At 42.5% G+C, this 24,824-nt stretch overlaps 1 protein-coding gene and 1 long non-coding RNA gene across 4 annotated transcripts in view; one reads left to right on the top strand and one right to left on the bottom strand.

Moving 5' to 3' along the window:
• Positions 1 to 24,824, top strand: part of LAMB1 (laminin subunit beta 1) — a 93,262-nt gene that overhangs the window by 59,608 nt on the left and 8,830 nt on the right. For all 3 annotated transcript variants that reach the window (XM_063667713.1, XM_063667714.1, XM_054494252.2), the window contains exons 21-27: positions 1,987 to 2,150; positions 3,869 to 4,093; positions 5,397 to 5,611; positions 6,294 to 6,390; positions 17,113 to 17,482; positions 20,208 to 20,392; positions 21,826 to 22,067. In XM_063667713.1, coding sequence (XP_063523783.1) covers positions 1,987 to 2,150; positions 3,869 to 4,093; positions 5,397 to 5,611; positions 6,294 to 6,390; positions 17,113 to 17,482; positions 20,208 to 20,392; positions 21,826 to 22,067 — 1,498 coding nt within the window. The remainder of the gene's footprint in view (positions 1 to 1,986; positions 2,151 to 3,868; positions 4,094 to 5,396; positions 5,612 to 6,293; positions 6,391 to 17,112; positions 17,483 to 20,207; positions 20,393 to 21,825; positions 22,068 to 24,824) is intronic.
• Positions 4,087 to 6,298, bottom strand: LOC134739881 (uncharacterized). The gene is made up of 3 exons (XR_010126967.1): positions 6,145 to 6,298; positions 5,881 to 6,035; positions 4,087 to 4,611 (listed from the first exon to the last, which is right to left on the bottom strand). It is a non-coding gene; the product is annotated as an uncharacterized LOC134739881 (long non-coding RNA).

Raw genomic sequence — 24,824 nt, 5'->3', positions numbered from 1 at the left:
TCGGAAATCCTTGGACCTCAGTTCCTGGCCCAATTCTGCTTCTAACTTGCTTTCTAACCTTGGGTGAGTTAGGATATCCAGGTTTTAGAAAACTTTTTTGAGACGGAGTTTTGCTCTTGTTGCCCAGGCTGGAGTACAGTGGTGCAATCTCGGCTCACTGCAATCTCTGACTCCCGGGTTCAAGCAATTCTCCTGCCTCAGCCTCCCAATAGCTGGGATTACAGGCTTTTTGTTGTTGTTTGTTTTGAGATGGAGTCTCATTCTGTTGCTCAGGCTGGAGTGCAATGGTGCGATCTTGGCTCACTGCAACCTCTGCCTCCCGGGTTCAGGTGATTCTCCTGCCTCAGCCTCCCAAGTAGCTGGGATTACAGGCACAGGCCACCATGCCTGGCTAATCTTTTGTATTTTTAAGGGAGATTGGGGGGGTTTCACCGTGTTGGCCAGGCTGGTCTCGAACTCCCAACCTCAGGTGATCCACCCGCCTCAGCCTCCCAAAATGCTGGGATTACAGGGGTGAGCCACTGCATCTGGCTGGAATATCCAGCTTTTCGTAAGTAGAATAACTAGGTTGGATTAGATTGTCTCCAAAGTTCCTTCAAGATGTTATGTTGTAGGACATAAAAAAGTAACCTAATTACCATTCATCTTGACAAGCAGGCTAACATAGTAAAAGAATGTATTGCTAAAAGGACACCAAGTTCAAATTCTGGCTTATTATTTAACTAGTTGTATAAACTTTGAGAATCCTTTGACCTCCATGTATTTGTTATCTTTAAAGAGTGGAATTGACGTGTTGGATGTGGGAATTAATAAGTAACATGCCCCATCCCTGCCTGAGTTTGGCACCACCTGAGAGACAAACACAGGGGCTACACAGCTGGAGAGCGCCCCTGTCACCCCCTCAGCTAGAGTACTGGGAAAAGCTGGGTTGTAGGACATGGCTTTAGACCTGTGGCCACCGTGGGCTTGCCAACACATCACCCCTCCCAGGCATAGGCAGAGGCTGGGATAAGCCCTGCCTAGGAGGACAGACTCCGTAATACAAGGAGGGAGCAGAACTGAATGGTCAGGACAGGCAGGCAGCTGATAGAACAATCAAGTGCACATGGGGAGAGGTGGCTCTTCCTCTGGGGAGCAGTGAATGAGGGGCCAGATGAGGCCATGGGTGTCACTTGAAGGCAGTGGTCCTGCAAGTAGGATCATCAGTATTACTGGGGACCTACTGAATCAGAAACTCGGTGGGAGGAGCCCAGTCATCTGTTTCAGGTGATTCTGATTGAAGCTAAAGTTTGAGAACCACTGTTCCCATAGTAAATCTTCCACATGAAAACATAGAGGGGCAAATCACCTGAGGTCAGGAGTTTGAGACCAGCTTGACCAACATGGTGAAACCCCTTCTCTACTAAAAATATAAAAATTAGGCTGGGTGTGGTGGCTCACACCTGTAATCCCAGCACTTTGGGAGGCTGAGGTGGGTAGATCACCTGAGATCAGGAGTTCAAGACCAGCCTGGCCAAGATGGTGAAACCCTGTCTCTACTAAAAATACAAAAATTAGCCAGGCGTGGTGGCGCATACCTATAATCCCAGCTACTCGGGAGGCTGAGGCAGGAGAATCGTTTGAACCGGGAGGTGGAGGTTGCAGTGCGCTGAGATTGTGCCACTGCACTCCAGCCTGGGCAACAGAGCAAGACTCCATCTCAAAAAAAACAAACAAAAAAAAACAGCCAGGTGTGGTGGTGTGTGCCTGTAGTCCCAGCTACTTGGGAGGCTGAGGCAGGAGAATCACTTGAACACGAAAAACAGAGGTTACAGTGAGCTGAGATAGTGCCACTGCACTCCAGCCTGGGTGACAGAGCAAGACTCTGTCTCAAAGAAAACATGAGGAGTGGAAAAGAGTGTGCCCAAACAGAACAGCTTTCAAGACTTTCCTTGGAAGAGGTTTCTTAGAACTGTGGGGTCATGGCCTGTTCTCTGACTGATGCAGGTGCTTGGCTGGTTACTATGGTGACCCCATCATTGGGTCAGGAGATCACTGCCGCCCTTGCCCTTGCCCAGATGGTCCTGACAGTGGACGCCAGTTTGCCAGGAGCTGCTACCAAGATCCTGTTACTTTACAGCTTGCCTGTGTTTGTGATCCTGGATACATTGGTAAGTCGTGTACAGACTTTGGGAGACAAAGAGGGAGGAAAAGATGTCTTCATGAGTTCATTGTTAATGAGAAAAAAAGATGCGAAGTGAACCAATTAAGATACTTTTATAATTTTTAATTAAAAATTAAAGTTAGAAAAGATGCTCTTTTCCTATTTGGCACATGGGCTAGAGTCAATTCATGTTGAGTCTCTGATAAGAATATTATAACACAAAGCCAGAAAGTAAGCTCATGCAAATCTAGATAGAAACCCTGTGGAACACTTTTCTGTTATTAAACATTAGAAAGATTAACTTAAATTTTACTCCTGCCTTTCTTTATCCAACTCCTAGCGAAAGTATCTCACAGCTGTGAGGTTACCAGATAGTAGTCAGAAAAAAGAAAATATCATCCAGGGAATCACAAGATGGCCAAATACATTCTTCACTGTTATGATACTCACATTATCTATCAAGATTCAATTAATCTAGCTGGGTTGTAAAAAACTCCCTCTTATTTCATCCTTGAAGCCACTGTTAAAAATACTAATTATGCTTATACGTAACTCAGTAAATTTTTTTTTGCATATAATTTCAGAATTTCTTAGGGAAATTGGTCATCATTAAAGATCCCATTTTTCAGGTTGCTCACAGAGGAGTGGTAACTTTTCAGTTTCTGTAATTCTTTGTTTTGTTTTGTTTTTGAGACGGGGTCTTGCTTTGTCGCCCAGGCTGGAGTGCAGTGGCACAATCTCCACTCACTGCAAGCTCCACCTCCCGGGTTCACGCCATTCTCCAGCCTCAGCCTCCCGAGTAGCTGGGGCTACAGATGCCCGCCACCATGCCCCGCCACCACGCCCAGCTAATTTTGTTTTTGTATTTTTGGTAGAAGATGGGGTTTCACCATGTTAGCCAGGATGGTCTCCATCTCCTGACCTCGTGATCCACCCGCCTCGGCCTCCCAAAGTGCTGGGATTACAGACGTGAGCCGCCGCACCCGGCCCACTTTCTGTAATTCTTGAATTAGGCCGGGTGTGGTGGCTCATTCCTGTAGTTCCAGCACTTTGGGAGGCTGAGGCAGGAGGATTGCTTGAGCCCAGGAGTTAGAGACCAGCGTGGGCAAGATGGCGAGACATCATCTCTCCAAAAAAAAAAAAAAAAAAATTTGCAAAATTAGTCAGGTGTAGTGCCGCAAACCTGTAGTTCCAGCTGCTTGGAAAGCTGAGGCGGGAGAATTCCTTGAGCCCAGGAATTCAGGGCTGCAGTGAGCTATTATCATGTCACTGCATTCCAACTTGGGTGATAAAGCAAGGCCCCATGTCTTAAAAAAATGTAATCCTTGGATTAGGATTTTTACATGAAGCTACACTTTACATTGTTAGTTTGCTCCCAACCTGCTCCACCCCCATGTGCTCAGAAGCTAAAGTCTCATGTGCTAGGACCTAACTGTCCATACCCGCTGTGGCCTCTGAGGCAGCCGCAGCACTGTTAGAGACTACAAAATGTTAGATTGGTGCAAAAGTTACTGTGGTTTTTGCCACTGAAAGTAATACTGCCTTCCTCTCACAGCTCAAAGCCTATTCTTTCCCCTTCAGATGCGATCACCCTGGGCTCTGTAAATAGCACAGCGAAGATGAAGCACTGCCACGATCAGCTCTCTCTAGGCATGAGTGTCGGTGCACTGGTGAGCTTTCAGTCAATAAGCTAAACATCTTGTGCTTGGTTTTATCGGGTGACAGGTTCCAGATGTGACGACTGTGCCTCAGGATACTTTGGCAATCCATCAGAAGTTGGGGGGTCATGTCAGCCTTGCCAGTGTCACAACAACATTGACGCGACAGACCCAGAAGCCTGTGACAAGGAGACTGGGAGGTGTCTCAAGTGCCTGTACCACACGGAAGGGGAACACTGTCAGTTCTGCCGGTTTGGATACTATGGTGATGCCCTCCGGCAGGACTGTCGAAGTAAGATGCACATTTATTCTGCCCGCTCCTTAGAATGACTTCCACCTTTTTTTCATTATCAGCAGATTTTATTCTTCCTGTATTTATTTCACTTGGGAAAACATTTGTTCAGAGAGGTAACATTTCACTTTCAACTAAAGAAAGATAAGACCAAATTTTTTTTTTTTTTTTTTTGAGACAGAGTCTCACTCTATCACCCAGGCTGGAGTGCAGTGGCATGATCTCAGCTCACTACAACCTCCGCCTCCAGAGTTCAAGTGATTCTCATGCCTCAGCCTCCCGAGTAGGTGGGATTACAGGCACCCCCCACCACGCCCAGGTAATTTTTGTATTTTTAATAGAGACGGAGTTTCACCATGTTGGTCAGGTTGGTCTCGAACTCCTGACCTCAGGTGATCCACCCGCCTCGGCCTTCCAAAGTGCTGGGATTACAGGTGTGAGCCATTGCACCCAGTCATTTTTTTTCTTTACATCCACATTTTCTGGCAGGAGTGAGGTCTCAAGATGTGATTCAGTGCCTGGGAGAGAGAACAGAAAAGAAAAACCATGTAGCTGTCCCCATGATAAATGGCATCCAGTAGAGGGTATTGATGGTGTGCTCTGCCCATGAACTTGCTGGTTGGATGGACTTCGAAATCCTAAATACCCACTGTGGTCCCACCTTTTCTAGTGGCATTGATGGAATAGAGCCTTCCAGCTTAAGGAAGAGAAGTAGTAGCATCTCTAACATCTCTCTTTTGGACCTCTTTATTTCTCTCTTACCGAGATCAACTAGCATTTCCTCCTGCTGCAGCTGCACAGCCCCCAGGCTCCTGGCTTTGTTTATACAAACATGCGTGGAATGCTAGGGACCAGCAGGACTGGATTCCTTAAAAGCCTTAGTAGCTTAAAGGGCTTTTACCTGCTATGTCCGACACGTTTATTACGGCTATTCTCTGCCAAGAGTTTGAAATTATTAGATATCTCAATTCCCACTGGCATATTTTTTTTTATTATTTCCAGTTAAGCCTTCAATTTTGAAATGACTCAGCAGCATCTTGTCAAATCTGTGTATTTTGAACATACTTTTAGGTGAAATGTGTCATTGTGTGTATTTGGGAAATGTCAGAACTGTGTAAGACATCATGAGAACTTCTAAACAGTAATTTTAGTTTTATTTTTGAATCACCTCCATTTCTTTCCTTCTTTGCATTTCAAAGTCAAGATCTGAAGTGGGAACATCTTAGCGTTTAGATGTGGCTAACATCTGCATGCCTGTGTATGTGGGAGTATGACAATAAGTAAATGTGATGTTCTTTTTCAGAGTGTGTCTGTAATTACCTGGGCACTGTGCAAGAGCACTGTAATGGCTCTGACTGCCAGTGCAACAAAGCCACTGGTCAGTGCTTGTGTCTTCCTAATGTGATCGGGCAGAACTGTGACCGCTGTGCGCCCAATACCTGGCAGCTGGCCAGTGGCACTGGCTGTGACCCATGCAACTGCAATGCTGCTCATTCCTTCGGGCCATCTTGCAATGAGGTGAGGGGCTGCTGCTGGGGATGATGCTTTTATGAGCTCAGGTGTCAGCCCATGGTGACTTTGCCCCAGTTAGAGCAAGGCACCAGGGCACACAGCTTGAAACACAGTATGGCCTGGATCTTAGCTCTCATTTGTACCCCTTGGCTGGGTCTACATAACTGTGCACAGAGTCCCCATCAGACACATCCATAGCATTTCAATAGAGGGTCCCAGCTGCAGATGCAGACTCACATAACAATAGACAAGGGTGTGCTAATTCTCTTCAGTACCTGGCCGCTGAAGCAGACTCTTTTCTTAGCTTCTCAACTTGAACCAATTAGCCATACCCAGCATTGTAAAAAGTGCTGTTGTTTCCTGACACATGCTAAGGAGGACATACTCCCTAAGTCAGGCGAGTCAAAGGTGGCCCAGGATTGTGGCTGATCTGTGAGGATAAAAGTGAGGAAATATGTAAATAATAACATGCCACAGACCTTTCCAAGCCCTGTTGCAAAAGAGCAGTTAGATGTTGGCATGGGGCTCTCGACACCTACGATTGAAGTGGGAGTCCCTTTTCCTAGTCAATGGAGACCTTCTCAGGTAAACAGTTCATTCCCGCTTCTAACTGGCAGCTAGAAAAAAAAAATGACAACTGGCTTCTGGCCTGAAGCCTGCTTGACCAAGATCTGTGTTCTGGCCGCAGTTCACGGGGCAGTGCCAGTGCATGCCTGGGTTTGGAGGCCGCACCTGCAGCGAGTGCCAGGAACTCTTCTGGGGAGACCCCGACGTGGAGTGCCGAGGTGAGTTGTGGACGTTCTCGCATTGACTTGATCAGAGAGTGGAGGGAACGGGGGTTCTACAAGAGCCTTCTGTAAATTATATAAAACAGTACAAATTAACGTGTCTATAAGAACCTGTATTTAATTGCAAAAGAAATTAACACTGATTGTTTAAAAAACAATCTAACAAATCTAGCCCTGCCCATAAGTATAGGTAGTCAAGAGTGGATGTGCATACTCTCCCGGCCCCACACCCTGGGGTAAAGTTTGTTTCTGTGTGTCTGTAAACACACACACACACTCACCACAAATACACACAGAGCTGCTTTTTAAAATACCTTTAACCAAAGTGGGACCATGTGAACCGTATGTTTGGCAAAGTGACTTTTTATCCCCTCTGAACAGTATTTTGTGGCCAACTTCCTTGATGGCACAAGAAGAGGTAAATGGTTATCCTAGTAAGATCACTGGATTCAGTGGATCAACTAGACTCTGCTGACAGTTTAAGCTCTTGGCGTATGTGCGTAAGATAACATCCCCACCAGTGAAAACTGGAGGGCAATGTCATGGAGACTTCGTGCACAACAAAGGGCTCCAAGGTTAGGGGCTCCAAGTCAGTTTCATGTGAATAAAACCCAGATTTTCACCTAAGCTTATGATTAAACAAGACAAAAAAAAAAAAAAAAAAGATGGAAACATTTTCTTATGAACAAAAACTTGTTAAAATTATGTGAATCATAAGGATTGCTTGATTTTTAAGGTATTGCAATTTTTTTAACCTGGAAAATTATTTTTCAGATCTTAAAGTCAAAATATGGAAAAGATTGAATAGGCTGTTGCAACTCCGTTTTTATATTCTTTCCTACTTGATTTTTTTCCCTGTTTGTAACTGATCATTATGGATAAAAATTTTCTGTAGTTTCTTATGTGCTCTTTGGTATATTTGTTGCACATCTGAAATTACAGGTCTCTGTTGGACTCTTAAATTTTTTTTTTTTTTTTTTTTGAGACGGAGTCTCGCTCTGTCATCCAGGCTGGAGTGCAGTGGCACAATCTCAGCTCACTGCAACCTCCACCTCCCGGGTTCAAGCGATTCTCCTGCCTCAGCCTCCCAAATAACTGGGGTTACAGGCAGGTGCCACCATGCCCGGCTAATTTTTGTATTTTTAGTAGAGATGGGGTTTCACCACATTGGTCAGGCTGGTCTTAAACTCCTGACTTCATGATTCGCCCGCCTCGGCCTCCCAAAGTTCTAGAATTACAGGCGTGAGGCACTGTGCCTGGCCAGGACTCTTAAATTTTTAAAATGACCGTTTTCTTTTTTTGGACACAACTACAGCAAGAAATAATACAGATCTTCAAGTTGGCAACTCATTCAATATCTCCTATAGAAGGTCAGGAACCTAGAAACTGTGTTCCTTCAGGGTGCAAACCCGTGTGTTCCTTAACAGCAGAAAAAGGTCAGTGGGCAAGACCAGAACAAATTAGATATGATTTGTTTTTTAAGTTGAGGCTTAGCCAGAAGGGTTTGTATGGACCTCTTAGATTAAGGTTTGTTTCACAGTGGGGATAATGTTTGCTATGTCAATAAACAGGTACTTTTCTTTCATCATTCTCCAAATTTGGTTCTTAATGAGATCTGACATCCCCTCTTCCATTAGAATGTATTGAAATCCAGTGGACCAGTTTCTCCAGGATGTCTCTTGAAAGTAAAACTCTGCTTAAAATCTGTTTTTTCCAGGGCTCTAATCACTACTCTGTTAAATTCCTCAAACTTGTAATGCCCCAAGGCTTGATTTTTTCCAGATAATGGCTCTATAGTTGCTCATACCCTGATTCTGTCAGCATGTGTCATTGGCAAAATAGCTTTCTCTGCCAAAGCCTTCTGACCTTTGGCTCCATCTTAGCTTTGTTAGCAGGAAAGGCCTGCTACCCAGAGTCAGAGTCAATCAGAGAATTGTTCATGTGGTCCTTATAACTTTACTCCTTACCCTTTTATCTTTTCTTTAAACTTCGCCTCTAAATCTGCCAGGGATTATAGGAACCTTGTCAATTTGTTTGGGTCAAAAGTTAGATCCTGTCTTAGAAACTCTGCAAAGAGTGAGATTCATGGCATCATTGTTCACCAACTTCTTTGTTCATTTTATCCAGAAGAAAGGTCAGCTCATTACGTAAGAAACTTTTCATCAGGAAAAGCAAACAAGCGATAAAAAACAAACTAACTATTCTGCAAGGAAACCTGGTTTGTTTAAGGAGAATGTATTGAAACTGGATATGTCTGTTCCTTTTTACTTCTCCCTTTGGCATTTCCTTTTTTTCTGTAAGATAATCATAGAAATTTAGTTAATGGAGAAACTACAAAGATCACATGGCTTTATGGTTTGCCCATTGTGCTGGCCAATCCCGGTGGCACGAGAGCAGCAGGGATGCAGACAGATGAAGAGATCCCATAGCCAAGAGTGTAGGTCCTGGAGCCAGGCTGCCCGCATTCACTTCAAGCAATTGGTACTCCTGTATTAGAAGAAAACAAAGTCCCTTCTCATCTCCTCACCCAGTATACTCCTCTTTTTACTCAGCTTGAGAGGAATCTTTCCAATCCTCTCTGCATTTATATGTATACATCATTCATATTTGTGACCCTAATGATACCCAGTCAGCTCACACCAGCAAGAAAAAGTTGGTTTCAAGCCCTCTGGAAGTATTGGAAGCTCCAAGTGAGCAAAAGTGAAAATACCCTAAGAGATACTTCCAGGTTCTAGATCTAGGTGTTCCATTTTCCCCTTGTTTTCCCACTACATTGTCATCTCTCCAACCATATCTTTAGTTTTGTTTTTTCATCGAAGACCAGAGAGCCCCTTTCCCCAAAGTGTTAAAATCTGGGGTGAAGGCAGCTGACCTCATTGCAAACTTTGGCAATTCAAAGTTATAAAATGTTAGCCGGGCATGGTAGCTCACGCCTGTAATCCCAACACTTTGGGAGGCCAAGGCGGGTGGATCACTTGAGGTCAGGAGTTTGACACCAGCCTGACCAACATGGTGAAACCCCATCTCTACTAAAAATACAAAAATTAATCAGGTGAGGTGGCGCACACCTATAATCCCAGCTACTTGGGAGGCTAAGGCATGAGAATCACTTGAACCCAGGAGGCAGAGGTTGCAGTGAGCAGAGATCGTGCCACTGCACTCCAGCCTGGGCGACAGAGCAAGACTCTGTCTCAAAAAAAAAAAAAAAAAAGATATAAAATGTTAGGGCATCTTTCTTTGGGGTGTTAAAGTAGACACTATCTCTCCTTTGTGCCCACAGTGGCTGAGCTGGGGTGGGGACATTTGGAAATTTGGGAGGAGGGGAATATTTTGGGTCATCACCATAATGAGGTCATTGCTATAGGCACTTGGTATGCAGGAGCCAATAATAATAAATGTCCCACAGTGCTTAAGGCAGTCTGTCAAACAGAGAATGTGTTGGGTCCTCAATGCTTTTAGCACTCTTTGGAGAAAGCTCATAACCTACAAAGCACCCAGAGAGAGTGAGAATTGATTTGAGTGGACAATGGGGGATTGATTCATGACCAGCTATGGGACCTGGTGCGGACAGGGTGGCAACAGGAGTAGGACCAGTGTGGCCTGTGAAGGCAGGGGCCAAGATGCAGAGGCAGACAAGGCTCTTGCTTATGTTTGTGCTGGAATGCATTCACGAATAGAAACAGGAGGACAGGGGATTTCGGAAGGGATGGGCCCAGAGATCAGCAGGGACAAGAAGAGGTGTCATTCAAAATTAGATGGAACTATGCAAAAAGAACAGCAGCTCTTTTCTCCAGTTATGTAATTGCTTGACAAATATGTTTTCAGTTGAATTGGTTTGTTAGAGGGCATAAATTTAGACTTTCTGGTGCCAACTAGCTAACAATATGCTTATAGAAAGATTTAAGTCCTAGCTAAGTATTCTCCTTATGGAAAAAAAGAATGTAGTTATGTAAAAGACAAATGAGTTGAGCCTCCAACTTACAGATTGTTGAATGTTCCTATTGTCCAGGCGGGCTGGGGCTGTTGGTCGATGGTGCCAAGCCTGAACAAGCCCACCACTGTGCTGGGATGGAGAGGGAATCTCATCCACCCACCATGAACGTGCTGGAGAAAAGAGCCCTGGAGCGCTGCATTGTCCTCCTCAGGAGCCAAAGGGTCACAGGAGGAATCTTTCTGTTGATTCATGGATAGCAAAAAGGAAGGGTAGAGTTTCCATTTGGGGCCTCTGGCTCTTGGAAAAGGGCAGTGTCTCTAAACCCAGGCAAACCGTAAATGTGGGGCATAGGCAAGAGGCTCCATGTAGTGGCCACTTCCCCATCGTGCTTGTTTCTCATTCTGTGTTTTTTAGTAGAAAAACACAGTGTGTTCTTTTGCCCAGACATTAATCTTTAGAATGCCTCTCTTTTCTAATGTTGGGATTTCTTTCACAACCACCCACCTTAATATTTCCATTGTGACTCAGAAAATCAGACTTCATTCGATTCTTTAGAGAACTGTAAATACTGTTGTCAGTAGAGTGAAGTCTTGTCTTATGTAATCCTAATTACAGAATGTTCTCAGAAGAGGTAGGCTAGACCAGAGCTGGGCAGACCACAGGCAGAGGCCAAATCCAGCCCCCTGCCCATAGTAGTTAATAAAGTTTTACACCCACTTGTTTATGTATTTTCCCTGGCTACTTGTGGGCAGCAATGCCACAGTCAAGTCACCATGACAGAGACAGAATGGCCTGAAAGCTGGATTTACTATTCCAACTTTTACATTAAAACTTGATGACTCCTGTGCTAGACAGGCAGCTCATTTCTGCAGGTAAAATTATATTCATCCCCAACTTTCATTCCAAAATTGAAGTTATATTACTGAGGCCAAAAAGGGAAAAGGATAGAAGAGAATGTCAGAAAAAAGAAAATCCCATGTAAGAAATAAAAATTATTTAAATTGCCCTTGCTTTTAGTAAATAGAAATGCCTAAGTAAAGTATCAGTAAAATTCTTGGCATTGCAGCAGATCCTGAGTCCCATGTTGCTTTGAGGCAAGGTCCACAGCAGAAGAGAACCCCATTAACTGAATTTTAGGGTGTAGCACTTTCTCTGTCCCAAGGCAAATTTAAGTTTCCAACAAAAAGGATAATCAGCCCAATACTGAGTGACCAATGGTGTAGAGTGGGGAGTGGACACAGAGAGAACAGCTGATACTGTTCTGCCACTTGCAGGCTATTTGGGGACATGGGGTACATGAAGTAACAAGATAGCAGAACGTAAGTGGCACAAACTTTTCAGTTGTCAGAAGAGGGCAAGATCAGTAGGAAATGGAGTCATTAGAGAAGGGTTTGCAGAAAAGATTAGCTCTAGTGGCCATCTACAGAGAACGTGCTGAGTGCCAAGCACTTTTAGGCATATTATATAAGTATTCTTAATTTTATCCTTGCAACAAAGAACCTATGGGGGTAAGTAGCATCTCCATTTCACAGTTGACTAATCTCAGACTCAGAGAGGTTAAGGGATTTGCCCAAAGGCTTATCTGGAGTGAGGAAAGAACTGGGATCTGAAGCCGGGCCCATGTGGCCCTGTGTCCCAGCTGTTTCCACAAGCCTGGGGGCTCCTCATTGACAGCTGGTATTTAGAGAGGAAATTATCATCCAAGCTAAAGGACAATACAGACAACATGAAGCAGCATGGCTCTGGGAGGTGCCCTCGGGAAACAGTCTTAGCTGGAGAGTCATGGAGAGATTTGCTTTCACCAGATTGTGTGAAGCCTTCAGTGCTAGGCCATTAAGGGTAGACTTTGTTCAGTGGGCACAGGAAGGTCTGGAGGAGGAGAGGGAAGGATGTAAAGGAAGCAGGCAGTTAGATCTGTGTGATAAATGGGTACATAGACTATTTCCCATTCTGGCATTGACTTGCTAGTGTTTTCCTCTGGACCTTAGTATCTTTAAAATCGGTACAATAGCTTTCATTTACCTACCTCTTAACAATTATGTTTGAAATGATAAGAAAACTTAGTAAAAATAGAGGAAGCCTACTGGCCACAGAACAGAGAGTGTGTTTACAGATGAAAGTCAAATTATTATGGCTTGTTAAAATGATTATCTCATTTAAAAAATACTATTCTTCATCATCTTGATGATTTGTTCATCTTAAAGATTAGGCAACAACTTTTGCTATATATGCTCTCCTTTCCAAGAGAAAGTTTCTGATTCTCTGCCAAGTAATCCCATTTCTTAAAGTAAGACTGCTTTATGCAGGTCATTTGGATTCTGATTCCTTTCTCTTAAGAGAGAAGGAACCCACTGGACCTCGTCAGCTGCAGCCTGAATAGTCAGTTCACAGTTTTTCAGATCCTGGTGGGTGTGTGAGATGATGGGAGAATCTCCTCCATACATTAGTGTCCATGAAGTTTTACTAACTTGTCAAGTGTGAAATGACCTTTCTGCTTCAGCCACATGAGTGTGGGAGTTTCACTGAAAATATTCTTGAAGTGGAGGGGGTCTTTTTACAAGGTTGTAAAATGTGGGCCTTCTGGTGCCTGCCTCTTAGGTGACTCCAAGAGAAGCAATTCTGGAAATTCAATAGCCAGGGAAGGAAGCACATGACCAGGGGCTTCAGCTTGAAATCAAAACCTGGTGCATTTGAGACTAGTTATTTGGTGCTCTCCTGGAGAGTCAGGCCCAACTTCTTCAATAATGACATGGCAATCCAGTCATCTGTGAGATTTGATGGTTTACTTTTCAGTTGGGAGAAAGGAATGTTGGTCAGTTTGGCTGAACTGGTTGTTGACTTCTGGAGAGAGCCGAAGCTCTGCTGGCTCATTGGAACTCTTGCCCAGGCTAATTTCCCTCTGCCAGATAAAGAGGGAAGCCTTATCTGCCTTTTAAGTCTTTCAGGATTGGGCTGTTTTCCCCTTAAAGATGCCTATGACAGAATGGGAGCAAGACATGCCTTTAGCAATGAAATAAATGAAAAATGATCAGAGAAATTAAAAATAAATCAACGTATGCATGCATCCCTTGACCTGAGCATGAATCCAGCAAAAACCTAATGTTTAGGACTGAACAAAGGTATACCTTTGCATCATCTATGGGAAAGAAATAATTGTCTAAGCAAACTACAAGCATATGCAACTCTGCCTCAGTTGTGTCAAGCCTAAGGGAGACAGGGGTGAGTAGGCCCCAGAGGGCTGCCTCACCCTGACCACTGGCTGGGCCCTGTAGGGCAGGGGTAGACAAGGTAAGTTTTATTACAAGTGGCATCACTTATTCCTCTGTTATGTAGGTCCTGAGATTTGTGCATCAGCCTACACTGGTGAACTTCCAAAGTCGTGATTCTGCTCCAGCTCCATCTTTTGAAGGGTATCTCTTTCTCCATCTCTCACACACACACAACAGACACATGCATACACACACACACACACACACACACACACACGCTCTCTTTTTTTCTCTAATATACAGAAAGCGGGCAGAAACAGCTGGGAAAGTAACAGTCAGTGCTCCACAAAACAGGGTCTCATGACTCTGAACATCAGTATCTCCTGGGAACTTGTTAGAAATAAAAATAGTTCTGGGCCCCACCCAGACCTACTGAATCAGAATCTGGGGATGGGAGGAGAGTAGAGAAGCAATCTGTTTTTTATAAACCTTCCAGGTGATTCTGATACCTACCCGAATTTGAGAGGTGAGGACCCAGGTGACTCGGGTAACTTTTAGCTTTCTGGAAGATGACTAAATTTTACCAAATGATAATGGAAATGTATTCCTAAAATCTAAACAACATAAACTCTTAAGGTACTAAGTTATTTAAGTTATTTATAAGTTATCTAAGTTCTTCCTAATCTCAAAAATCGATTAATGTAGTGGTTTTCCCAAGCCTTTCTCATTATTTCTCTTGGGTGTCACTGGCATTGACTTCCACTAAAAAAAGATCCCGTGGTCAAATGAGTTTGGCATACAACTGGATAAAAACAATATAAAACAAGTTATTCCTGCAGAACTCTTCTGAGTCGGTAATATGCTGACACTTGTTTTTAATCTTCAAGATAAGGATATAGAATTTTTCATCATGGGATAGTTTTTTCAAGGAACACATCATAGAATGGATGGTCTACGGATCACCATTAAAGTTATCCATGGTTTGCCTAAGCAGCTTCCTGATTCATTATGAGAATATTCCCCAAACAAGAAAAATGAAACATACCTTAAGTGCCTGGAAAGGATCTGTTTTTTGAAAAACATACACCCAAGTTTTACTTTTGAAATCCTAAGGTCTTGGTTTTGAAAACCCCAGGCACTAAGGAAATTACATGTTTTAAAATCCTAAAGGTTGAGGAATTAATATTCTAAACTTCAAATTTTTGAATAATCATGATGTTATTGGCAAATACATATAAATAAACATATAACCAGAACATATGTTTTTCCCCTTTATCCAATGGAAATACGATCAAGCATCACTCTTAGCAGAAGACTACCAGACACTTGTAGGGACACGAAAAGTGATAATAAAAACAATTTATTTATTGAATGCTTGCTATAGACCAGATGCTCTTCTAAGCATTTTGTAATTATTTTATCTCAAAAGCAGTCCTGTATTTATAATCATTACCTCCTTACAGATGTGGAAGACGTGACTCAGTTTCCTGATTACCCAGGGTCACATAACATGTGTGGAGAAGGCAGTATTTACAACCTCAGTCCGCAGTTCATGCTCTTAACCACAATGCTGTACTCCTCAAACCTGCCACTCGAGAGCCTGGAATGTAGGGGGAGAACAAAGACAATAAAAAGATAAACTAGGAATACAAGGCAGGATGTGGTGAGGGCCAAATGAATGGGCCACAAACACATATCTCTGGGTTGAAAGGATGGTGATGTTATAGCAGATCTCGGGACCCTCAGTATAACTGGTTCTGGGAGATGTTCCATTAGAAAGTTTTTCAGAGGAAGGCCGGGCGCGGTGGCTCACACCTGTAATCCCAGCACTTTGGGAGGCCAAGGTGGGCGGATCACAAGGTGAAGAGATCGAGACCATCCTGGCCAACATGGTGAAACCCCATCTCTACTAAAAATACAAAAATTAGCTGGGCATGGTGGTGCACGCCTGTAGTCCCAGCTACTCAGGAGGCAGAGGCAGGAGAATAGCTTGAACCCAGGAAGTGGAGGTTGCAGTGAGCCAAGATCATGCCACTGTACTCCAGTCTGGGAGACAGAGCGAGACTCTTTTTTTTTTTTTGAAAGTTTTTCAGAGGCAAATCACAGCTATTGACCCAAGAGTGGCTCACGCCTGTAATCCCAGCACTTTGGGAGGCCGAGGCGGGCAGATCACCTGAGGTCGGGAGTTCCAGACCAGCCTGACCAACATGGAGAAACCCCGTCTCTAATATAAAAAAAAAAATTTAGCCGGGTGTGGTGGCACATGCCTGTAATCCCAACTACTCAGAAGGCTGAGGCAGGAGAATTGCTTGAACCCAGGAGGCGGAGGTTGCAGTGAGCCGAGATCACGCCATTACACTCCAGCCTGGGCAACAAGAGCAAAACCTCCGTCTCAAAAAAAAAAAAATCTGAGAAAGCATGAATCTGTTGTGCTTTGCCACAGTTGACATTGCACTTCAGGAGGATTATTTTCTTTTATGAAGGTATGTAAGTGTCCTTGCATGCCTAGACTAAAATGAGGTTAGGGCTTCATTTGGCAAAGACGTTTGGATTCTGATTGCAAGTTAACCCCGAGTCCGATGCTGAAAAACGAAAAATGGTTTAAGATGTGCCCCTGCCCTTGGAGTCCACAATCCAGTTAGGAAAATAAGATAGTATATTCTTTATTTATTCCTATCTTTCCTCAGAATGGGTGGAAGCCCAGCGATAAGATGTTAGCATAAGGCCTTTCATAATTCAAACCCTGTATAAATACTTTTAAATGTCAGATGTTGATATAAAAATGATTTGGTCACCTGAAATTTGGGACTCTAAGCCAGGGTTCAAGGGCACAACCACTGTGCTAAGTAATCTCGGCCACAGCTACTGGCCAAGAACAGATTTTGTCCTGTACGGCATGTGATTTTCCTGTGCCATTTCTTTAAACTGGATACTTAGAATTCCTTTGGGTTTGCTTTTGTTTTGATCATGTTTATTGCATTTCATCAAGTATGTTTTGTTGTGAGATAAGAGTCAGGTATGTTAGGAGCTGCTCATTTGTGATGTATCTGAGCATTATCTGAGCAGGTGGCACATTATCAGGATGTAACCTGGATTGTTTGTACAGACATGGTCTGAGGGGAAATCCTAAGTAAGGGGGAGGCAAAGGCAGGACGGAGGTGAAGAGTATAGACTCCGGAGTTGCAAAGAACTGAATCAGAATTCTGGCATGGCCTTTTCCTTGCAGTGAGACTTGGGGCATGTTACGTAATCTCTCTGATCTCTCAGTTCCCACATCTGTGAAATAGTGATTATTATAACACCTATCCCATAGGGTTACTGTGAGAGTTAAATGGGGTCGTTCACGTAAAACATTTCTGTTTAAAGTATTATTACTGCTAAGAAGGGGTTAGCAACCACTGAAGTCATGCATGTGCTAGAGGAAGATGCTACAGTCTCTACCTGAGCCATTGGTCAATTGTCGTCGATGGTTGACACCTTCCCATTTTCACAGTGAAATGAGTATTCTAAATGCCACATCTTGTCACTGAGGTTCATGATCAAATAGATCAGCTAGCATTGCTTATTCCCTTCTAGCCTGTGACTGTGACCCCAGGGGCATTGAGACACCACAGTGTGACCAGTCCACGGGCCAGTGTGTCTGCGTTGAGGGTGTTGAGGGTCCACGCTGTGACAAGTGCACGCGAGGGTACTCGGGGGTCTTCCCTGACTGCACACCCTGCCACCAGTGCTTTGCTCTCTGGGATGTGATCATTGCCGAGCTGACCAACAGGACACACAGATTCCTGGAGAAAGCCAAGGCCTTGAAGATCAGTGGTGTGATCGGGCCTTACCGTGAGACTGTGGACTCGGTGGAGAGGAAAGTCAGCGAGATAAAAGACATCCTGGCGCAGAGCCCCGCAGCAGAGCCACTGAAAAACATTGGGAATCTCTTTGAGGAAGCAGAGTAAGTAGTTAATGAGCCGGAGGAATAACTCACAATATTTTTTCAGCTTTATGAGTAAACAGCAAAGATTTCCTGGCATGTTGCTTCCATCAGGAGGTTTCGTTAGTCCTGTGGGTGAAAACAGATTCTGAGCCATTTATTTTCCAGCAGTCTTGACTGGGCATTTGGGTGACTGAATGTTGGCACATCTGTGGGGACCAGTCTTCTGGAGGCTGCAGTACAGAATATGCAAGCATTATATTCAGTGCTCCTCCTTGCAAATCATTTTCTAAGTCAGTAAAATGGGAGGAATGCTGGATTTAGAAGACAAAGATCCATAATTGAGTCTTGGCTCTGATGCTAGGCTTGTGAACTTGGATGACTCAATTCCTGAGCCTGTATTTTCTCTCCTGTGGAGAAGGGGTAGGATAATATATGCCATTACCTTATGAAGTAATGAAAGGATTTATATATAAAATGACAACAGGATTGCAGAAAATTATAAATTGTTAAGTATTGCTACTATGGGGGAAATTCCATAACCTCAAAATAAGACTCCTTACCTTCAAGTTTTTTCTGCTTCTCCGCCATTAGTCCACCAGACCAGTGCTTCATTCATCTAGTTATAACAGCTGCTCTACGCTGAAAAGTCCTCATCCCACCCCTTCTCTAGGTAATCTTCCCTCTGATTGGACAGTGTTTGTTAGTGGAAGCCTAGAGAATTGAGCTGAGTGATGCTGAACTTCTCAAGGATCATTTATCTACCCTTTCTCCTACCTCCCCTCTCTTGCCCCTAAACATCCCAACTCCTTTTGCCAAAAAGGAACCCCCAAAACAGCACAATAAGACCTAAGTGCTAAAGGACAAAAACAGAAAAGGGTATGAGGCATCTGTGCTTCCCTAGATGCTATGGTTTTTTCACTGCAGACTCACCATCTAGGCCTGAGGGGACCACTTCACAGTTAAATCCTGCACACTGAAGTGTTTATATGACGAAATGACAGTAACATTTTTTGTGTGTGATGAGACTTTAATCAGCATCTTTAAGAAGCCAGAGGGACTTTTCATCTCATACCAGGCATGAGTAGCAGAGGACTCTGACATTAGCTCAAGCGACTGGAAGGAGGTCCTTCCTAGACCTAGATTTAAAGTAACTGGACCTTGATGTCAAGCCTTGGGTTTTATGCCCAAGACCATGTAGCTGGCCAGAGTGTTAGGAAACGTCTGATGTAGAGTGACAATGCATTTAATGAGGCATTTTACCTCACTGAAAAGACTAAGCCTCCTAATGTGCAGAGATCACAGTTTTGGCAGGCCATGGTCCGAATGCAAGCCCGTTTAGGAAATGATTCTTGGCCTGGGTCTTAGGCACCTCTGGGAGGAAGAAAAAAATCTGGTGTCCTTTGAGAGCCTGCCAGAAGAGAGATTACATTCCCAAAACAGCTCTGTTTCTACCGTCACTATTCATTTAACTAGACAGATTGTAATAATCACAGGAAAACTAGTTCCATTACTTTTTTCAACATACTATCCAAGGATACATGTTTTAGGAACCAAAGTGGCCTTATTTTAAAATATGATGTTAGATTTGCTTGTTTTAAAAAATTGTATCATTTTATGAGACCTGAGAAGAAATGAAAGCCTTCTGTGGGTCATATAATTAATAGAAGCAAAGCACTGAAAAAAGAAACTACGTATATTACCCTCAGGAAAAAAAGGCACTGAAATGTAATTTAATCTACCATTTTAAACTATCCCTTTAAGTACTTTTTCTTTGAGTTGGGTTATGGTTTTATGTCAGCCTTACATATCATTTTTCTAATGGCTCCCAACCTTTCAGCATCTTTACATTTTCCTGGTTTTTTATACTATTATATCCCCAAGAAGACAATTATATTCAATTAGGTGAACCAATAATACGCAGAGGTAAAGTCTGCTCAAATATTACTTTCTTTACAATACACATACAACCCTACCCACACCCACCTGGAGCACACTCGCATGTGCACACACACGCCCATATACACACTATGTACACAATAATATACAAAATAGATGTCAAAAGTACAGCTTTGTAGGTTTGAAAGTACAGAACAAAATGCGGTTTAGATTCCAAATTAAATACTGTGAAAGCTAAATCTTCTTATTGCATTCTTAGTAGATGCTATCTTCTTATAAAAAATAAAAAGGCTGTTGGTTGAAGGAGGCCCCCTCTGATGGAAGACAGGAGTGTATGAAAGCTGATACTGGTGGCTCCTGTTGTCTTTGTGGCGGGCTATAGGGCTTCCCCTCTGCATGTTCCGTCTTGAAGGAGATCCGCAAGGCTTAGGGAAGAATGTTTTGGGCTGGTGGCTGGGAGGCCTAATTGTATAACTGGAGTCATTTATGTCTTCAGTTTTCACAATTGTAAGGGCTTGAAGCTGCCTGTGAATGGAGCCAGAACTCCACACTCTGACCTGTGCTCATGTTACAGCAGAAATTTGGAATCCCTTAAATGGCTTGTCTGCCACAACTCAGCTGAGTGGTACTTCTGTGTTTCTCTCAAAAGTCTTTGAACAAAGAAAAATTGTTAGATTTAATACAATCTTTTATAAGGAAAATAAAACTAGCACTTAGAGATGAAATGTTACAAATTACTGAATTGGTTTGAAATTAGTAATGGATACAGTACTAGTAGAAAATATGAAACATGAAAGTTCTCCCTTGGGTTTATTTTATGTAAGTAAGCTTAACTTTCTCTTTACAGGAAACTGATTAAAGATGTTACAGAAATGATGGCTCAAGTAGAAGTGAAATTATCTGACACAACTTCCCAAAGCAACGGCACAGCCAAAGAACTGGATTCTCTACAGACAGAAGCCGAAAGCCTAGACAACACTGTGAAAGAACTTGCTGAACAACTGGAATTTATCAAAAACTCAGATATTCGGGGTGAGCATTTTTTGTTGCAAATAGTCCCAGACAATGGATTTAACAATATGGCTAACGTTTTAATACAGCACTTTTGGGGGAAAAAAGTTTTCTAATAAAATTTAAAACTTTTGCTGATCCAGTTTCTGGCACAAATGAGGATCAAAGTCCCCATTTTACAAATGTGGGACTTGGGCACAGAGAACCTAAGAGACATAGCAAAGGTCCCACAGAGTGAATGGCAGTAGTTGTATCAGAATGGTATCCATTTCCTGATTTTTTTTTTTCCCCTCCAGTTAGTAGTTTAATCCCCTGGCCTTTTCTTGGAAGGGGGTTCTTTTGAATAGTTAAGGTATTAATACTTCTGCAAATCCTTTCACATTCAAGAATGCTGCTTGGTCAGAAAAAAACTTTTGCAAATCATTATTTATATCATAGACCATATAGGATCCTCAGCAAAAAGTGAATGTAGAAATATGTTACATCATACTGTCCAACTATCCATACTGTTTTATGCATGATTGCTTTTGGACTAAAGCTAAAAACATGTCATGCTGTTATATATAATACCGTCATCCCTTGGTATCCATGGGGTATTGGTTCCAGAACCCACTGCAGAAGCCAAAATCCACAGGTGGTCAAGTCCGTTATATAAAATGGCACTTGCATATAACCTATGCATATCCTCCTATATACTTTTCTTTCTTTTTCTCTCTCTCTTTCTTTCTTTCTTTAAGAGATGGGCTCTTGCTATGCTGCTCAGGCTGGTCTTGAACTCCTGGACTCAAGTGATCCTCCCGTCTCAGACTTCTGAATAGCTGAGATTATAGAGGTGAACCACCACACCCAGCTTTACTTTTTTCTTTTTTTCCCTTCAGTATATTTAAAAATAATCTCTAGATTACTTACAATACCTAATACAATGTAAATGCTATGTAAATAGTTGTTATACTTTATTGTTTAGGAAATAATGGCAAGAAAAAAGTCTGTATACATTCAGTACAGATACAACCATTTTTTCCAAATGCTTTCCATCCACAGTTGGTTGAATCCACATATGTGGAACCTACAAATATGGAGGGCTACTATATTAGTCATTTGAGTGGATCCGAATAAAGGATTGAGAAAAGTCATCTAGTCATATAATCTTCAGGCTGCCTGAAACCAGCTATTTATAAAGAACCGGATGTTTGCTTGTGTATAGAAACAAGATTGCATGATTTTCTTAATTTTTCATTTTTCACCCAGATGTTTGCCATACTCGAGCTGGAGTAGGTGCTAATGGGACAAAACATATTCATTGCTCATGAAAACTGTACTTCATAAATATTTTTTCTTGAATTTTAAAACCTTACAGTAAATTTAGGACCTGAAGACACCAAATATAGACACTGCTTGGGGAGGAAGCCTAGTATGATGAGGTTAACTGTGGGCAATTCCATTTCCTACCCTAGGTGCCTTGGATAGCATTACCAAGTATTTCCAGATGTCTCTTGAGGCAGAGGAGAGGGTGAATGCCTCCACCACAGAACCCAACAGCACTGTGGAGCAGTCAGCCCTCATGAGAGACAGAGTAGAAGACGTGATGATGGAGCGAGAATCCCAGTTCAAGGAAAAACAAGAGGAGCAGGCTCGCCTCCTTGATGAACTGGCAGGCAAGCTGCAAAGCCTAGACCTTTCAGCTGCTGCTGAAATGGTAAGGCTTGGGGGTGTGGCCTTACTGCTATGGTGCCAAGCAAAAAAAAAAAACCATCCTTTGTCATTATTACAATAATTTGCAAATGAATCAGCAGGAGTGAAACTCCTAGGCTGAGGTCTCTGGATCCTGGAATATGGGGTATCTGTAACCAAGACAGATTAAAAGCAGCAGCATATGGGTTTCCAGCCTTCCCCTCTTGTTTCTCTGTGGTCCTCAACTAAAGAATGAATCATGACTATTCTCCCATACTGCTTTAGCTACTCAGTGACATCGCACTGAAACTTGATCCTTCTTACACTGTGGACATTTCTTTAATATTTTTTTTCGTAAGTAGAGACAGGGTCTCACTACATTGCTCAGGCTAGTCTTGAACTCCGGGTCTCCAGCAATCCTCCTCTCACCTCAGCCTCCCAAAGTGCTGGGATTACAGGCTAACACCCCTGCCCACCCCCACCCCCCTGCTTTTTTTTTTTTTTTTAAGAGATGGAGTCTCGCTATGTTGCCCAGGCTAACCTCAAACTCCTAGGCTTAAGCGATCTTCCCACCTCACCCTCCTGAGTAGCTGAGATGACAGGCATGTGCCACCACACCCAGCTTGGACATTCTTTTTTTAGTTTGTTCTGATTTGAATTATAAAACGCATCTCAGTGTAGGAATTCAGAATCATTCTTGAAGGGGCTTCCGTTAAAAATTAAAGGGAGCAAAAGAATTTTTTCATGGGTATTAGCTATTATGTTCCTTTGTTCCAGTAACTTTACCTGGTGAAGATTAACCCTGAAACCAGCCTAGAAAGTAGATTCATTTCCCAGAAGCTTTTAAAAAGGAACTCTGGAGCCAAATGAAATTGAGTTGTGAGTTTAATGAAAATCAGGCAGAAGACCCCAAAAAAGCCTAACTGAACCTGTTTCTTCCTCTTCCTTCCTGTGTTTTCAAGGAAGGATACCTATGTGAAATAATTTGGAGGGTATTTTTTATAGACTAAGGTTTGTGTTCTCTTAGCCCAGAGACACAGAGAAAGTTAAAGATGGAAGGTACATAGGTGCAGAAGAGTTCAAACTTCATTACAGCCTTATCTTAGTGATGGTTCCTCCCTCCCCTCATCACTTTCTCTGAAATAGACAAAATTGGTCACAATATAAGACAGTGTTTATTGATGCCTGCTAGGTTTATACTCATTATCTTCTGAAACTTTATAGCAAATAGGGAGCAAATAATCTATCATCATTTATTAAATGGAAAAAGAAAAGATGAAGAAAAAAGAAAAATGAAGGCTTAGAGCAATGTATAAATTGCAGCTAACAGGAGACAAAGTTATTAAGCATGAAATGCCAATTCTCTCAATCTTTCCCTTCAGCATTGATTCCTTCCTTACATATTGTAGTTAAAAAAAAAAAAATCAGTCATCACAAACAAGTTCTCTGTGACCTACAAGAAACAGCTAAGCATGCTAAAGGATTTTTGTCTTGAACCGGAGGCATCTCCGTGGGCGGCAGGGAGATGCATGGGCGGTGGGTGGGGTTCGGGGTTCCTCTGGCCTTTCAAATGTGTGCCCTTCCCTGTGCTTGCTTTTCCACCTGGTAAACTACCTAGGGATTAGCAGCTGCTTCAGTTCTCTTGCTGTGTTTTTGTCTTTGTTAATGATCCTGTGAGAATTCTTTCTGTAAGTTCTTTACTGCCATTTCCTTGTTTAGAGAGAGTTTTGTCCTTTTGTTTTTCAGGTACTTCTAGTTCTGTATCTGTGGATGTTTTAGCTAGAGCCATGCTGGTTTTTTCTTTTTTTTTTTTTTTTTTTTCATGTCTGCCCCTGTCTGTTGAAACAAAACAGATCTTCTGTGTGTGCTGTCAGATTGTTTTTAGAAAGCAACCGAGGTTTTTACACTTCTGTTCTTAAGACTCATGTTCTACAGCATACAGAATACACTTTATTTTCTGAAACTTTGTGTTTTTGTAAGCCAGATAAATGACTTATTTAGTTGTAATTTGAGATATAATGGGATTATAATCATCTTAAAATTATTAGGCTAAATAGTTGATTGTATTTATTTAAAAACTACTTTTTTGTACTTTTTTAAAACAATACTTGTTTGGGAATATTCTGTTAACTCCTTTTCACTGCAGTAAATCTTTGTCTTCTTTTCAGTATGAGAATTTCCGCAAACAGCTCTAAATGCAATTTTCTTCCTGCTCAGCCTTTTCTATCACATAGCACACTTGTATTATAATTTATCAATTTGCATTTGTATGCCATGACCAAGTGGTGATCTTTGAGAGGTTTTGGTAGGTAAGAAAAGAGCACTGTATGCATGTGTGATGGCAGTCGGGGGTGGTAATTTGGAAACACTTCGTCTACCTTTGTTCCTTTGTTTGTACTGTTTTCTTTAACCTGTGGAATGTTTTCCCACTTCCCCTGCTCAAATCCCACCAGCCAACAACTTCTTCAGCTACAACTGTAGCATTCCTCTACAGTCTCTCCTTTGTCTACTTTCTTTCATAGTGACTGCATCTGACCTATTCTTGGCTATTTTACATGGAATGATCCAGTCCTAACTAGATGGGAAGTTACTAAAAGGCTAGGTCACCATATTTACTGGAGGAGTTAACATGGTGCTGGTGCTGGCCCCAAAGATGGTTCACAATAGCTTTTTTTTTTTTTTTTTTTAAACTCTAACTGGTTAGAAAAAAAGGAAGGCATTCCTTGGCCCTTGCAATGGCAGAATTCAACTTGATATAGCAGATGTTTGCATCCTGGGCAGA

This window comes from Pongo pygmaeus, chromosome 6 (assembly GCF_028885625.2).
Source record: "Pongo pygmaeus isolate AG05252 chromosome 6, NHGRI_mPonPyg2-v2.0_pri, whole genome shotgun sequence".
Classification (NCBI taxonomy): domain Eukaryota; kingdom Metazoa; phylum Chordata; class Mammalia; order Primates; family Hominidae; genus Pongo; species Pongo pygmaeus.
This window is presented reverse-complemented; position numbering and strand designations above follow the sequence as displayed.